We start from the raw sequence: 16,640 nt of genomic DNA on the forward strand, positions 1-16,640 counted from the left end.
GCATCTTTCCGCAAGGTCGGCCAATAGAATCCTGCTCGGATTACTTTCCTGGCCAACGATCTTGCTCCGAGATGATTTCCGCAGATTCCACTATGTACTTCCTCTAACACCTCGGTGGTTCTTGAGGTCGGTACGCACTTCAGTAATGGTGTTGATATCCCTCTTCTGTAAAGGACATTTTTCACCAACGTATAATGTTGTGCTTCCCTTCGGATCTTTTTAGCCTCTTTCTCCTCTTTAGGGAGGATGTCGAATTTTAGGTATTCGACTAAGGGATTCATCCATCCGAGGTTTAGGCCGACTACCTCAAGTACCTCTTGTTCATCTTCCGTTTTTGTTACCGAGGGTTCTTGGAGAGTTTCTTGAATCAGGCTTCTGTTGTTCCCTCCAGGTTTGGTACTTGCTAACTTGGATAGGGCGTCGGCTCTGCTATTTAGATCCCGAGTTATATGCTTGACCTCGCTTTCCGCAAAGTGCCCTAGGTGTTCCAAGGTTTTTTCCAAGTATTTCTTCATGTTGGGATCCTTCGCCTGATATTCTCCACTTATTTGGGAAGTCACCACTTGTGAGTCACTGTAGATCATCACCTTTGTAGCGCCAACTTCTTCTGCTAACTTTAATCCGGCAATCAAGGCTTCGTATTCTGCCTGATTGTTTGAAGCCGGAAATTCAAATTTTAAGGAGACCTCTATCTGGGTTCCTTTTCCGTCTACCAATATTATGCCTGCGCCGCTCCCTGTTTTATTGGAGGATCCGTCTACATAGAGTTCCCATGTAGTCGGTTTCTCCTCTTGTTCTCCTGCATACTCTGCAATAAAGTCGGCAAGGCACTGGGCTTTGATTGCTGTCCGAGTTTCATATTTCAAATCGAACTCGGAGAGTTCTATTGCCCATTGAACCATTCTCCCTGTAACATCCGTCTTTTGGAGGATTTGCTTCATGGGTTGGTTCGTACGGACTCTTATTGTATGAGCCTGAAAGTAAGGTCGTAGTCTTCGTGAGGCTATCACTAAGGAGTAGGCAAACTTCTCTAGTTTGTGGTACCTTAGCTCAGGGCCTTGTAGAACCTTACTGGTAAAATAGACCGGGTGTTGACCGACCTCGTCTTCTCGGACCAGGGCTGAGGAGACAGCCCTGTTTGCCACGGATAGGTATAGGACGAGGTCTTTTCCCGGTATTGGTCGGGTTAAGATAGGAGGTTGGCTTAAGAATTTTTTGAACTCTTGGAACGCCTCCTCACATTCCGGAGTCCATTCAAACTGGCATCCCTTCCTTAACAAGGAGAATAATGGAAGGGATTTTAGTGCCGATCCTGCCAAAAATCTGGAGAGGGCTGCAAGTCGGCCATTGAGCTGTTGAACCTCTCTTAAACAAGTCGGGCTCTTCATTTCTAGGATGGCTTTGCATTTGTCGGGATTGGCCTCAATCCCTCTTTGTGTTAGCATGAAGCCTAGAAATTTCCCTGCTTCTACTGCGAAGGCGCATTTTGCGGGATTTAGTCTCATCCCATGCGACCTTATAGTGTTGAAGACTTGTGAGAGGTCGGTTAAGGGGTCGACTTCTTGCTTGGTTTTTACTAACATGTCGTCGACGTATACCTCCATTAAGCTCCCTAAATGGGGGGAAAACACTTTGTTCATCAGCCTTTGGTACGTGGCTCCTGCATTCTTCAGTCCGAATGGCATGACCACGTAGCAATAGTTGGCTTTTGGTGTGATGAACGATGTTTCTCTTGGTCGGGCTCGTGCATCGGGATTTGGTTATATCCCGAGTAGGCGTCCATGAATGATAGGTATTGGTACCCTGAGCTGGAGTCTACTAGGGTATCAATACTTGGTAAGGGATAAGGGTCCTTAGGACAGGCCTTATTCAGGTCGGTATAGTCGACGCACATCCTCCATTTACCGTTTTGTTTTTTGACTAGCACTACATTGGCTAGCCATGTTGGGTATTTGACCTCTCTGATGAAGCCGGCTTCCAGGAGCGCCTGTACTTGCTCTTCTACTATGGAGGCCCTCTCTGGGCCGAGTTTGCGTCTCCTTTGCTGTACAGGTCGGGACCCTGGGTAAACCGAGAGCCTATGAGACATGAGCTCGGGATCAATCCCGGGCATGTCGGAAGCCTTCCAGGCGAAGAGGTCGGAATTAGCTTTTAGGAGTTCACCCAACCTTTGTTTCAGGGTTTCCCCTAGGTTGGCTCCTATGTAAGTCGTTTTTCCTTCCTCTTTACTGACTTGTATCTCCTCGGTTTTTCCTCCCGGCTGGGGTCGTAGCTCTTCTCTTGTCCTTGTCCCACCTAACTCTATGGTGTGGACTTCTTTGCCCTTTCCTCTCAGATTCAGGCTTTCGTTGTAGCACTTCCTTGCCAATTTTTGGTCTCCCCTCACCGTTGCTATTCCTCCTGGAGTCGGGAATTTCATGCAGAGGTGAGGAGTTGACACTACTGCTCCAAGTCGATTAAGGGTAGTTCTGCCAATTAAGGCATTGTAGGCTGACCCTTCATCGATGACTATAAAGTCTATACTCAGAGTCCTTGATTTTTCCCCTTTTCCAAAGGTGGTGTGAAGGGGTAAAAATCCCAGTGGCTTTATTGGCGTATCCCCTAACCCATATAGAGTGTCGGGGTAAGCTCTCAGTTCTTTTTCATCTAACCCTAGTTTGTCGAAGGCGGGCTTGAAAAGGATGTCCGCCGAGCTTCCTTGGTCTACTAGGGTTCTGTGGAGATGGGCGTTGGCTAGGATCATAGTTATCACCACGGGGTCATCATGCCCGGGGATTATCCCTTGCCCATCTTCTTTCGTGAATGAGATAGTGGGGAGGTCGGGTGTCTCATCCCCGACCTGATAGACTCTTTTGAGATGTCTTTTGCGAGAAGATTTGGTGATCCCACCTCCCGCAAATCCTCCTGAGATCATGTGGATATGTCTCTCTGGGGTTTGTGGTGGCGGATCTCTCCTGTCCATGTCATCCCGCTTTCTCTTTCCATGGATGTCCGACCTCTCCATGAGATATCTATCAAGCCAGCCTTCTCTAGCCAGCTTTTCTATCACATTTTTGAGGTCGTAACAGTCGTTGGTGGAGTGACCATATATTTTATGGTACTCACAATACTCGCTGCGACTTCCCCCTTTTTGTTTTTAATAGATCTTGGGGGTGGCAGCCTTTCAGTGTTGCATATCTCTCTGTATACATCCACTATAGAAGTCTTTAGAGGAGTATAAGAGTGATACTTTCTGGGCCTTTCGAGACCGGGTTCTTCCTTCTTCCTGACTTCCCTTTCCCTCTCCCTAGGGAGGAAGTGGGTCCAGGTCGTGAACCTAGGTCTCTTAATTTGGCATTCTCTTCCATGTTGATGTACTTCTTGGCCCTTTCTTGTACATCACTTAGAGAGACGGGGTGTCTTTTAGATATGGACTGTGAGAAGGGACCTTCTCTAAGTCCATTGACTAACCCCATTATTACTGCCTCCGTGGGCAGGTCTTGGATTTCTAAACATGCTTTGTTGAACCTTTCCATATAGGCTCGTAGAGATTCTCCGACCTCCTGTTTTATCCCCAGGAGGCTCGGTGCATGTTTTACCTTATCTTTTTGGATTGAGAACCTCATCAAGAATTTTCTTGAGAGGTCTTCAAAACTGGTGATGGATCTTGGGGGAAGGCTATCGAACCACTTCATCGCTGCTTTCGACAAAGTGGTCGGGAAAGCCTTGCATCTCGTAGCGTCGGAGGCGTCAGCTAGATACATCCGACTTTTGAAGTTGCTAAGATGATGCTTTGGATCCGTAGTTCCATCATAGAGGTCCATATCAGGGCTTTTGAAGTTCGTTGGAACTTTTGCCCTCATTATGTCCTTGCTGAAAGGATCTTCTCCGCCTGGGGGTTGATCTTCTCCTTCGTCGCGGGAGTTCTTGAGAGAGGATTCTAGCTGCAAGAGTTTTCTTTCCAACTCTCTTCGCCGTTCCATCTCTTCCTTAAGGTACCTTTCGGTTTCCTTTTGCCTCTCCCGCTCTTGTTCCAATTGCTCCAGGCGGCTATGGACTAGTCCCATCAATTCTGTTACGTGGGATGGTCCACCCTTTTCTGATTCACGTTCATCTGAGGAGTTTACCTTTGGATTCTTCATTCCAGAGGTACCCTCTCTGTGTTGGTCGTTATCTTGATGTTGGGCTGTGTCTTCATTGTCGTTGCCCAGGCCTAGATTCTCTTGCTCAGAATCTGTTTCAGCATGGCCTTCTTCATGGGATCTTTCTGCCATCAAGGGATGATCTCTCGGGTCCCCGGCAACGGCGCCAATGTTCCGGGGCTTACCTAGAACCGGACGGTGGTTGGACTTGTTTGAGGCCCAAACGCTGGAGGAGTGTGGTCTCCGACTTGGTTTACGTCTGGGAGCCGCCTCCGAGTTGTGTGTTCCAAGAGATGGGGGGTGGTACCTGCAAAGACACTCCGATGCCTAAGTCAGCATGGGGTAAAGCAGGTTTAGAATGTATTGGAACTTAGGAATACCTGAGGCGTGTCAGTGTACTTATAGTGGTGAGCCAATAACCACCGTTGGAGTAGTGCCGTATCTTTAGGATAATAACCGTCCCATTATCTTAGGGAGGTTAAGATATGGCTTTATGAAGTGGTTGGAGAGATTTCAGGGGCGGTTACTCATTTGAATGAGTATTTATCTGCCAGCTAATCTCGCAACCGACTTCTTCGTACCAAGTCGGGGTTAACACCGACCTCTTGGATGGAGGTGGGTGCTTCGATAGGCTTAACCTAGTGGATCAGGCCTTTCGATTGGTCCTGGGCCCTTAACATTGGGTCAGGGTATGAACAGTAATGATCAATTGTCTTTGAAAATTTTTCTAACCCACAACAACTTATTAACGAATTTCTTGCCCAAACAATTAATTATTGAATATTGAATAATAAAGATTTGTAACATAAATAAAATGGATTGAAAGTAAACATGCATAAATTATTGTAAAATAGAAAAATAAAAGAGATGAGTCCATTACCCATGTATCACGATCATTGCTAATCGAGTTTGTTTTTTTATTGATATTTTTCGGATTGATATTTTGAAGTTGAATGATTGCATCAAAGTATCACGTTTCAGTGTCCGATCTTTATAGTCGGTTATTAGGGATAATTGAACATAATAGATAGCTTGGTATCTTGTGCGTTCGGAAATTAGAGTATAGCTCGGTTTTAATCTAATCGTGTACTGAATAGCTTATAGATCAAGGAAGATTAATCGAAAAAAATTTGAAAGTAAAAAAGTAAAGATATTTTATTAATAAAAGAGAGCATGTAACTGTGTTTTGACGTATGAACTTAGTTTAAATATACCTTTGAGAAAAAGATATTCCCTGTACTTGTATTGCCACAAAATGTATGTATCTCATATGACGAGCTTTGAGTGTTTATCAGGCTTTAGCTTCCGAGGTGAATTATTTTACACTTCCGCTATTGATTATAACCTGTTAAATAAGATAAATAATTAGGTAGAAAAAATGGTACTCTTCCGCTATTGATTATAAACTATGAAATAAGATAAATAATTCGGTAGAAAAAATGGTAGTGGGGTTAAGTAAACTCGGCCCCACGGTGGGCGCCATATGTTCTGTCCGGTAATCTGAGCCGAGGTATAACTCCTTCTAGTGCCGAGATATAACTCCTTCCTCCGTGTGTATGGAGTTTTCTGTCCTAAGGGCACATATGCCGAGCTATACTTCGGTCGTCAAGGAACACCGGAGGAGGTTGAGACCTACAAAGAGACTCCAACGCTCAAGTTAGTAAGAGTATAAGATGAATATCAAATGAATCAAAATAATAGTGTTGTGTACCTAAGATTGGAGGTGGATGTATTTATAGAATTGTTGTGGTACGATTACTCTGATATTGTGGAGCTATTACTTAATGGGTCTAATTATGTGATAACTGCTCTTTAGTGAGCTTGTTTAGAGAGATTTGCGGAGAGATTCCTGTGCCATTTGGATTGGCACGTAGTTATTTGATTGTATAGGATAAGTTTGTTAAGAGAGCAAAATACGTACTCGCCACGTACTCCTGCACGTGTGTATTTAGTTTTAACCAGATTGATTCCAATTTATAGTTTTAGTTTTACCTGAGCCGAATTATAGCCAACGGACGGATCATATTCAATTTTTTGTACAATCATAATAATGAAAAATTAAAAAATTTAGAGAAAAGGACAATTTAGTTCCTGACCTTTTAAGCCTCAGACATTTTCGTCCCTGAGCATTGGAAAATACATTTAAATCCCTGACGTTCCTGAAAATAAGATCGATCAGTCCCTCCGTCCATGAGCCACCCTCAGAACGGACGGAAAATGCTGAGCTGGCTCCCCCTATGCTTACCTGGCTCAACGGCGTTCCACGTGGCACGTTAGTGGGATGGAAGTTTTGAAAACGGGACACATAAGTCCCTCTCGCTCAAGTAAAATGACTACATTGCCCTTAACCATAATTCTATCCTCACCGCCTCTCTCCTCTTCACCTGCGCAGCCCCCAACCCTCATCTCCTCACTCTTTCTGCCTTCTCAACAATACACACACAAAACAAATGCATTCACACACATGGAAGAGAGATCCGAGAAGGGAGATGCGTCGCCGGTAGGGTGTGGGCCGCCGTCACGCCATCGTCAAGCTGGAGGGAGGAGCCGTCGCCGCCACGCCTCACCGTCGATCTCCTCTTCACCTGCGCAGGAAGAGTTGAACCGTTGAAGTGCATAAATCTCAAATTACGCCCTAATTCAGATTTTAGAAGGAAAAAAGTTGAAAACTCTTTGCATCTCTCTGAGACTCAGAAGAAGAATGAGGCCTCCGAAAAAGTCGATCCACGCCGTCACCACATGGGTGCGGCGGCAGCCTCCGAAGGTAAAGGCTTTTCTCGCCGTTGTTTCGGGCATGGCGGCGCTCGTGTTTCTCCGCTTCATCGTTCACGATCATGACAACCTTTTTGTCGCCGCTGAAGCTGTCCACTCCCTTGGAATCTCCGTTCTCATCTACAAGCTCATGAAAGAGAAGACTTGTGCCGGTTACCCCTTCCCTTCATCTTCTCACAATTTAATTCAATTGCTCCATCGAATTTCTTACTTTTTTTGACATTTTTATGTATTAAAAATTCTTCTTGTTTCTTCGGTTCTTTTTGAATACTAAATTGTTTGATGCATGGTTGGAAGGCTAAGAAAACACGACAATGAAAAAGCTTAATTTTTATTTAATCGGGAATAAGATTATTGTGGCCAGAAAATTTTTTCCCCATTGAGATTATTGGCTTCTTTTGTTTGGTTTCATTTATAAATCCAAAATCCCTTCTTCTTTTATTATGGTTGAGAAGGCAGAAAGAGTGAGGAGAGGAGGGTTGGGGGCTGCGCAGGTGAAGAGGAGATCGACGGTGAGGCGTGGCGGCGACGGCTCCTCCCTCCAGCTTGACGATGGCGTGACGGCGGCCCACACCCTACCGGCGATGCATCTCCCTTCTCGGATCTCTCTTCCATGTGTGTGAATGCATTTGTTTTGTGCATGTATAGTTGAGAAGGCAAAAAGAGTGAGGAGAGGAGGGTTGGGGGCTGCGCAGGTGAAGAGGAGAGAGACGGTGAGGATAGAATTATGGTTAAGGGCAATGTAGTCATTTTACTTGAGTGAGAGGGACTTATGTGTCCCGTTTTCAAAACCTCCATCCCACTAACGTGCCACGTGGAACGCCGTTGAGCCAGGTAAGCATAGGGGGAGCCAGCTCAGCATTTTCCGTCCGTTCTGAGGGTGGCTCATGAACGGAGGGACTGATCGGTCTTATTTTCAGAAACGTCAGGGATTTAAATGTATTTTCCAATGCTCAGGGATAAAAATGTCTGAGGCTTAAAAGGTCAGGTACTAAATTGTCCTTTTCTCAAAAATTCATATTTTTTTAAGAGGAAAACTAATATTCAAAAAGAAAAAAAATCTAACTTCTACCATATTAACACCTGCTAAATAGTTTTTCACTTCAATGAATCATGAAAAAAATAAAATGCAACCTTCAAAGATTCAAGAGTTGCATATGATGAGTTTGACCTTAATTCTTTGAAATGAAACCTTAAAAATGGCTTTAAATTTGACAATATAATCCAAATCAGAAATATAAGGTTAGACGAACTTATTTTAATTGGAGTCCATATAAAAAACATCTTGACAATTATTCTTTATCTAGTATAAAATATCTTGATAAGAATTTTTTTAAAAAAATATTACAAAATTAGTTGTGAATTTACTTTTTCTCAAATTTTACTGCAAATTTTATTATTTTGATTTCAATAGTAAAAAAATTGTTATAAAATTTACAAATTTTATTTTCCGCAAAATTTTCAGCAAATTTCATAAAATATTTTGTAAATGAATAAAAAATCTTTTTCTTTTTCACAAAATACAAGTTTCCAACAAAATTAAAGATATTATATAATTTAAAATACAATCATACTAGAAATATATTAAAATATATAATATTTATTAAAATTAAATTTAACTATATAAATTTATATATAAATATATTAACAATTAATTTTACTATATATTTAATTATTTTTTAGCATAATATATATACAAGATAAAGATATATAAAATAATTGAGCTCATAAATAAAATTCTGGTTTGTTAATGTTTTAAGGAGAAAAAAAACTCTTAAAATATTATAAGGACTACAAAAAATGTTAGACGACTTCAATAAATTTTTTTAGACAACAAAAAAATAATTTTTTGTTCTCATATATAATATAAATTATTTTGGTTTTTATCTATTTTCTTTTTTTTTAAATGGCTCTTCCAGTATTAAATTTTTATCTCTTATCATTTTGTTAACTCTTTTACTGCGAAACCCAAAGTATTTGTTACAAGCAAGAAAGAGAGAACCGTTAACAATTAACATAAGGGAGCAACAGAATGGGGAAGGAGAGGAGTGAGGAGCTAATATGAAGGAGCAGAAGCAGTCTGGGGGAGGCATCGAGATTGTGAGACCGTTCTTCCTTATTCTATCTTTTTCATTCGATCTGTTCTTCACTTCTATTTTCTTACACTTTTCTGGTTCATTCTCTTCTGCACAGGTGAAGCTGGAATTTCCTAATTTCCCCAAATTTCTTATAGCATTCCCATTCTTTCCATTATTCTATACATTCTACATTCCTACAGTTTCATACATAGTCTTACTTATTATGCTTCCATACAAATATACGACTGTTCCCCTCTTGATCTGGTATCAGTATTTTGCTAAATAGAAAATACTTTGGAAAAATTATCCGGTACGACAGTCATTTTTAGTGGAATAGTGTGTCCGTGTATGAATGGTTAGCCAAGTCTAATGTTTATCTTATAGTGAGTGTGAAAAGGACTAATATATCCCTAGTTTCTGAGGCGAATTGACAAAAAAGGCTAGCTAAAATATCTGTCCCTGGCTTGTGGCTAACATCTGAAAGTGGAAAAATAACTAGGGAGATACTGGGTCTCTTAAACAAGGAGTAGGAACAACGATGTATGGTGAAGGGTAATATGGGGGTATTATTGAAAAAGACAAGGGCAAAAAAGTGATGAATGGGAGTGATGAGCAATACAGCTCATGGATGATTGTTCAGCGGCCAGTAAGTGGGACAAATGCTAAAAGGACAGAGACAGATACAGTTAGTGGGAGGAATGAAGATTCTCTGCACAAGTAAAAATAGATAGTGGAAGGTTCAAAATTTGCTGTTTTATAAATCTGTTAATTAATTGTGTACTTTGGAGTTGGATGCTATATATTATTTAGCTTAGCTTGTTACATCCTAAATAAGATATTATTATTATTATTATTTATTAGTGCATGGAACATTGATGTTTGCTACCAAGTTGAATTTTAACCTACAGGTCATTATTTCTCAATCCAAATTTTTATTCCACAAAGTTAAACTCAAGACTAAGTAAAGAAAATAAACATGAAATCGTACGGGGAAATACTATTTGATCAAACCACACGACGAAAATTTTGAATTGTGATTTCTAATGAGCAAAAGCACAAATCGAGTTCAACGAATATATGTTTTATTTGGAACATCACACCCCAAAAAATCCCTGTATGATTAACTATCTCGGGAAAAATATTCTCAGGATTTTTAATAGTTTGAATGTAGTGTAAGGAGATTGACTATACAACATTTCACCAAGTCATAATACAAATTATATTTAACAAGGGTGCATGACACCTTCAGTATATATCTCTTGCCCGGATATACAACATACAAATTCTATCAATTCTATCAATTAAGACTTAAAAGCTTGATTTGGTCGATCAAAGGCATTGATATTCAATATACAATTACGGTGCCGATAGCAATCAGACGAAACTCACCTTCAAATGCACGGCTATCTCAAACAGTTCTGGACATTACCCTTTATGTTAAACCAGCTGCACCTTCAGAAAAATTGGTGTTACCCATTGATGGATTCATTCTCTGGATCTGTAAAAGTATGCACTAGAGTTAGAGAAGGGAAGGCATTCTGATAGGAAGGAGGTGAGATAAAGTAACTATGCCATCTACAGACCAAAAAACTTGGATTTAGCAAATACCTGATTCACAAGCAGGTTGACTTGTTCTCTGTACATTTCCTTCAAGTCAACAATATCCGCACGAAGTTCCTCCAACTAATCACATTCAACTTCTTTTAGATAGTATTCTTTATTTCAAAAAAAAAAAAATAGCAATGAAAAGGAAATAGGACAGTTAGGATATAACAAAGTCTGATGCCTATATAAATAACTACGGATTAAACATCATTTTCAGAGCCAAGCTTGTCTGATATTATTCCTATATTTGATTTCTTAGATTTTCTGGAAGAAAGAGGGAGTTGCAGAGAGAAAAATACCTCTTCATCACGTTCACCCATCAACTCCAACGCAGCAGAGTGCCTCCTCCTCAGTGCCTCCAGCTCTGATCGTAAACCAGGTAACACAGCAGCCTCCCCACGCAACTTTTCACACTGCAGGGTGGAGATGCATGTCATGGTTAATGACAACTGACAAGCAAGAGGAGCAGTAAGTAGCACACACAAGAATCTAACTCACGTGTTCTGTCATTTTCACCAACTCCTCAGCAAGAGAATCACGAATAGATTCCAATGAGGCCTGAATTTATAATTAAAAGGTCATCTAATGATCTAACAGCTTACTCATACTCTACAACTTGGAATTAAGATAAATTTACAAAAACGAAGACAAACACAACAGAACTTTGAACTGGGGTCAAAGGCAAACCATACCAAACGTGACATATATGAAGCAAGTTCACCCTCCTTTTGACGAAGTGCAGCTTCAAAAGTACTGGGTGTCATGCTCTTCATATAGTATGGATTCATGCTTAGTTCTCCATGGTTTCTCCTATCTGAGAAACCATCTGATGAGTCCAATGATGCTTGCAGAAAGTGGCTTTCCTCCAAGCTTCCTAGGGAGCTTGCACTAGAGAGTTTTCGAGACAAATTCCCTTCATCATAAAGAATTACAGTAGGTAAAGATCAGACAGCTAATATGAGTACAAGAAGAATGAAGAGAAGAGAAGCCAAGCATCTCACCATTTTCAAAAGCAGTAGTTAGCTTTGTACTGGGAGTTTGATCTGATACCGCAGCAGAATGAACATGTGCAGTCCTCTCCAGTTCTGATCGAGCAACCCTTTCTTTTTCTATCTCCTGGAACAAAGAGCTTAAATCAGAAGCTTGGAAATGAATAATCACAGGAGTTCTGATAAGATTGATTGAATTAGGTGTTACCAGCAATACCACACCTCGTCCATTTTTTAACTTTTTTTTTCCAGTTTCAAATTGCCCAAATATTTTCTAAATCAGCTAACCTTTGTTCCATTACAGTCAACATAGCGTTGAAAAATCCAAATAAAAGTAAGTGGACAAGATATGAACTATCTCTCTTCAGATGGTTTATTCCATTACCCAAGTAGATAACATACATTTAATGAAAGATAATCAGGAAGCTCTACCTGCTGAAGAAGCTCTCTATGCATCAAGGACTCCTGTAACTCTTGCTTGTGTTTCTGTCTAATCTCTCTAATTTGTTCCTCAAGCTGTCTCACTCGGCCTTCTTGAGTCTCAGCTTCCTCCTTTGCTGCCAGGTATTCCTGTCTACTTTCAGCTGCCCTTTGTCTCTCCTTTTCAAGGGTCCTACTTAGTTGAGTCTGTTCAGCTCTAAGACAAGAAATCTGTAATCCATCATTAAAGTCAGTCACACTTCCATGAAACTGCCCTTAAATACATGAGTTTGGTCAAGAATATGTAGAACCTGAGCCTCAAGGACATTAATGCGAGACAGAGTTTGTGATAAACGTTCATTCACTGATCGCTCTCTTTCCTCAGCAGTTGCAGCTTTAGCTTCTGCTTCCTGTAGAATCAAAAGGAAAAGATGAAGAAAAACAATAATATCCGGCAAGAAAGTTTCAGAATTTAAATCAGGGTATTCAAGAGACCTGAAGTCGAGAATTGAGAGATCTTTCAACAGCAGCCCAAGCTTCAGCCTTTCTGGCATTTGTTTCCTGTTATCAGGTGAATTCTAGTCAGGTATAGATCCCTAACGGATGAAAATTGGAAAATCATTTTTAGATCACATGCACTAACCTGCATAGCTTCAATTTGCCTTAAAAGCGGCCTTGTTGATTCTGGGACTTGTGTAATCAATTCCTCACACCGTCTCTCACTTGCCTATAAAAGAGAAGCCAAATGATGCCAAAAGCAGAAATATAGTTTCTAAAACTTAAGAACACAAGAAAAAGAAGTAGGATTCTCAGAAAGTGATATAATTAAAGGAAAAGCAGAGAGCAGGGGAGCACACCTGGTAACGTTTTTGAAGATCCTCAATGTCTCTGCGAAGCATGTCTTCTTTGAAGACTGCCTGAATATGGACGGACAATACAATGGAACTTTAATTTTCTTTATGAAAAGGAAATAACTAAAATTTAAAAGCAATCTCCTAAGAAAGCCAATTCAGAAATAGAATGACAAATATAATCAAAACCTGCTGTTCCTTTCTACTTAAAGTTTGCCTCAATTCTTCAAGTGCCTGGACCAGCATAGATTCACGTTCCTCGGCTTCTCTTATACGATTCTCTAGCTCTGTTCTTGCTTCACTGTCAGCACGTGCCTCTGCTAATGCTTCAGCCTCCTTAGCAGCAGCCAAAGCATCAGTATAATATTCTTTCTGTGCTGCAAGTTCCATTTGATGTTTCTCTATAGTTTCTTGCAACAATTTCTCTGTAGCTGTCTTGTCCTTCTTGATACTTTCAACCTTATTCTCCTCTAACTGCATGACATGACATGAACCAAACAACAAAGATGAAGGTTAAACAGTTTTGTCCGATCTCTACAGCATGAAATTTCTGCTTTTCATATTTCATGATGAGTGAAGAGAAATAACTAAAGAACATTACCAGAAAATAAATTTTACTAAAGCTTTCAGCATTCAAGTACCTGTAGTTTTGTAGTCAAACCTTTCTTCTCCTCCTCAAGCTCTCTAATCTAGCTTTCATTAAACAAGTAAATAGATGATTCATTACAATATTGAGGCATTTAAGAAATTGAAGTTTGTGGAAAATGTAATAACTAGTGTGCATTACCTGAGCCCTCAGCTTCCTAATCGTAGCCTCTTGAGCAGCCTGCTTTTTGGAAAGCTCTTCACCTGATATGAGAGACAGTTTAAAAGGAAAAAAATGACCACTATAATCTCCAGTAGTTAAAGTTTCAACATGTCTCAACAAAGAAACACTTATTTACAATGGAAAATTCCTAACATCATAAACTACACTGAAGTCTAGATGATACAGATTCAGGTTTGATTTCAGACTGTGATACCTTCTGCCATAACTTGATTAATTATTTCGTCCTTTTCCTTCAAGAGAGCAGCTGCATCACTTTTTTTATTCTGCTCCCGGCGAAGTGTATCCCTTTCTTTGGTCAGAGCATAAACCTACAATCATTCATGACACATGAATAAAAATCTGCAACAGTAGTAGCACAAACTAGACAGAATACACTTTGAAACATATATAATGTCAAATAGTTCACTTTCATTTATAAAATTCTTCATGGATTTCTAACCCCAATTTGAAATACTGAAAGTGACCATATTTTATAATTGCAACATCACAATGCTTTCAGAAGCACTCAATGTTTAAACTGTAGAAACATAAAAGCAAATGAGAATTATGAAGACTGATACCCTTCTCTCAAGGGTTGCAACTCTCTGATGGTACTCCTCTCGCAAAGTCTCAATTTCTGCCTCATTTGATTTTCTCTGCTCCACGGTAGGCAAATAATTGTCATTTTTAAATTTGTAATCATGTAAATGCATAAATGACATCATTAGTAAGACCAAAAAGGTTCAGGACATGGAGGTAAAAATAGACCAAGTAAACATTAAATAAAAGGGATGAGAAGAACAAATATACCTTCAACTCCTCAATGACAGATTTTAATTGTTCATTTTCATTCATCAACTTTGCAATCTCATCAGCTTTAGCCTGCAAAAGGGAAGTGAGATTACAAACTTGCAATAAGTTAGGAAACATTGAAGGGACTGGCCAAAAACTGGCACATAGAAGGTGAAGAATGAGTAGCATATTTAGACAAAACATGCAGCTTCTTGAATATCATAAAACTTTGAAAACAGAAAAATTAAATGAAAATTAGTAATCAATGGAAAAATCAATGTTGCGGATAAGATACTATAGATGAATTAAAAAGAAAATGACCACCTAGTGAAACTTGTTAATTATAACAAAGCTAACTTATTTCATGCTCAGATACTATAAGATCCCTGCCATGTCCTGCCATCTGCGTACTTCCAACATAAAAAATGACTATCATGATTATGTGCAGCAAATGAAGTACCTGAGCCTGTCTTGCAGCACCTTGTAATGCAGCTTCCATCATTTTCATTTCATTCTTAAGCGAATCCAGCTCAAACATAGAACCTGAGTCAGACATATTTCTTTCAGTACTCAATCGCTGCTCTTTTGTTTCAGTTGTAACATCATTAGCCGAGTGGTCACTTTTATTTTCTTCTACAGTTGTTTCATTTTCAGGCAAAACCACCTCAGAAGAATCATTTGGTGGAGTACCACTGGACAAGGGTTCATGATATGATTGATCAATGCTATTGGTTTCCTCAGTAGCTCGAGAATGCAGTACGGACATGTCAATCAAATCGCTTTTCTTGCTAGCATCAGATGCCTCAGGTTGAAGAGAAGAAACACTTGGTACACTTTCTTCTGCTTGCACTCCCTCCTCTTCTATAATCTCTTCTTTTGCCACAACTTGAAGATTTTCATTTGGTTCACTAAAAACATGTGAATCAACTGGCTCGCTATGAGCATTCTCAACTATATTGTCCCCAAGGTTGGAAGGCTTAGGTTGCTTCAACACTGGAATTTCAGAGGTTCCCACTTCAGCAACCTCTTCCTCTTGAGGGAGGTCACCAGAATCAAAACTCTCAAACTTATTAATAGGCGTTTCAGGCAACTCAATAGGCATCTCCTGCAAGTTGTGTCCATCATTTGTGTGGTTGAAACTCTCAGCAGCTGAGACATCTGCTGACTCAGTTTGCTCACCATCATCTTCTACTTTGAGCACCCTTTTTATGTTTTGATTAGCGATTTCTTCAGTCTCCATTTGGACTGTTCCATCGGTTCCTAAGTTTTCTTTTTCCTCAGGTGCATGTGTGTGATCTGAAGACTCAGGCTTTTCTGTTGATTTTTCAGTTTTGGATTCTTGTTGAGAAGATTCAGCTTTCTCAGATGTTTCTTCACTAGTTTCCTCACTTTTGTTCCCTATGAAGGCCATAACAGGATTAAATAGGGTTTTCCTGTCTGCCGGTATAGGCCATGATCCTGCACCTGGAAGGTAGGAAAATAAAAAGGCATAACTCTAATCAGCTGAAAACGCCCATTCTATAAAACAACCACCCGGTTCAACAATTCAAAACTCCTATCTAACAGCAATTACTTGACTCTACATCTGCCCCAATCAATAATCAATATACACAAGAGAAATGCATAAACCATTCGGAAAACTAAGGAGTGAAGGGAACTTGAACAATGAATTACCTTCATTGCTGGATTCAGACTTCTCTTCAAATCCAAGAGCAGTGTCGAAATTCTTCTCGATGCTCTTGACACTTTCCTGAAGCTTATTCACGGCTCCCGCCAAATCCAAATCAGGGAAGTTCCCCCAAGCATTTTTCCCACTAAACCACGCCATCTCCAAAGCTATACCCTATAAAACCAAAACCAATGCTAAACAGTGATGCAACATTCTGAATTCAATTCCGACTCTACTCAAATCTCAGATCACATAAAACCATGAACTATGTAAACAACAAAGCTAAATCTGAAATCATGTATGACAATAAAGGAATAGATCAATGCAGAGAGGGACTGAATTAGGTGAAAGGAAATAAGATTGATAGTGGAAGAAGCAGACCTGAATAAATGCGTTGGATCCAGGAATCAAACCATGATCCTCTGAAGTAGTTGAGCTCAGCAAGCTTCTTTTATTTACAGAGTAGTTCCAAAACGAATCGAGCAAAGGAGGAAGAGGGAATAAAAAAGACAAAGATGTCGGTGAAGTGAAGATG

The 16,640-nt window shown here is 40.1% G+C and overlaps 1 protein-coding gene across 1 annotated transcript; it reads right to left on the reverse strand.

The window, feature by feature from the left end:
- Positions 1-10,045: 10,045 nt before the first annotated feature.
- LOC130941240 (golgin candidate 5) lies at positions 10,046-16,637 on the reverse strand. The gene is made up of 20 exons (XM_057869669.1): positions 16,487-16,637; positions 16,111-16,279; positions 14,897-15,900; positions 14,455-14,526; positions 14,226-14,300; positions 13,859-13,973; positions 13,624-13,685; positions 13,478-13,525; positions 13,026-13,310; positions 12,843-12,902; positions 12,629-12,712; positions 12,481-12,546; positions 12,297-12,395; positions 11,998-12,216; positions 11,578-11,692; positions 11,269-11,489; positions 11,075-11,134; positions 10,876-10,989; positions 10,580-10,654; positions 10,046-10,469 (listed from the first exon to the last, which is right to left on the reverse strand). The coding sequence occupies exons 2-20, from the start codon at positions 16,262-16,264 to the stop codon at positions 10,404-10,406; spliced, it is 2,994 nt and encodes a 997-aa protein (XP_057725652.1). The 5' UTR covers positions 16,265-16,279; positions 16,487-16,637; the 3' UTR covers positions 10,046-10,403.
- Positions 16,638-16,640: the final 3 nt, after the last annotated feature.

Source organism: Arachis stenosperma, chromosome 7, assembly GCF_014773155.1.
Source record: "Arachis stenosperma cultivar V10309 chromosome 7, arast.V10309.gnm1.PFL2, whole genome shotgun sequence".
In the NCBI taxonomy this organism is placed as follows: Eukaryota; Viridiplantae; Streptophyta; class Magnoliopsida; order Fabales; family Fabaceae; genus Arachis; species Arachis stenosperma.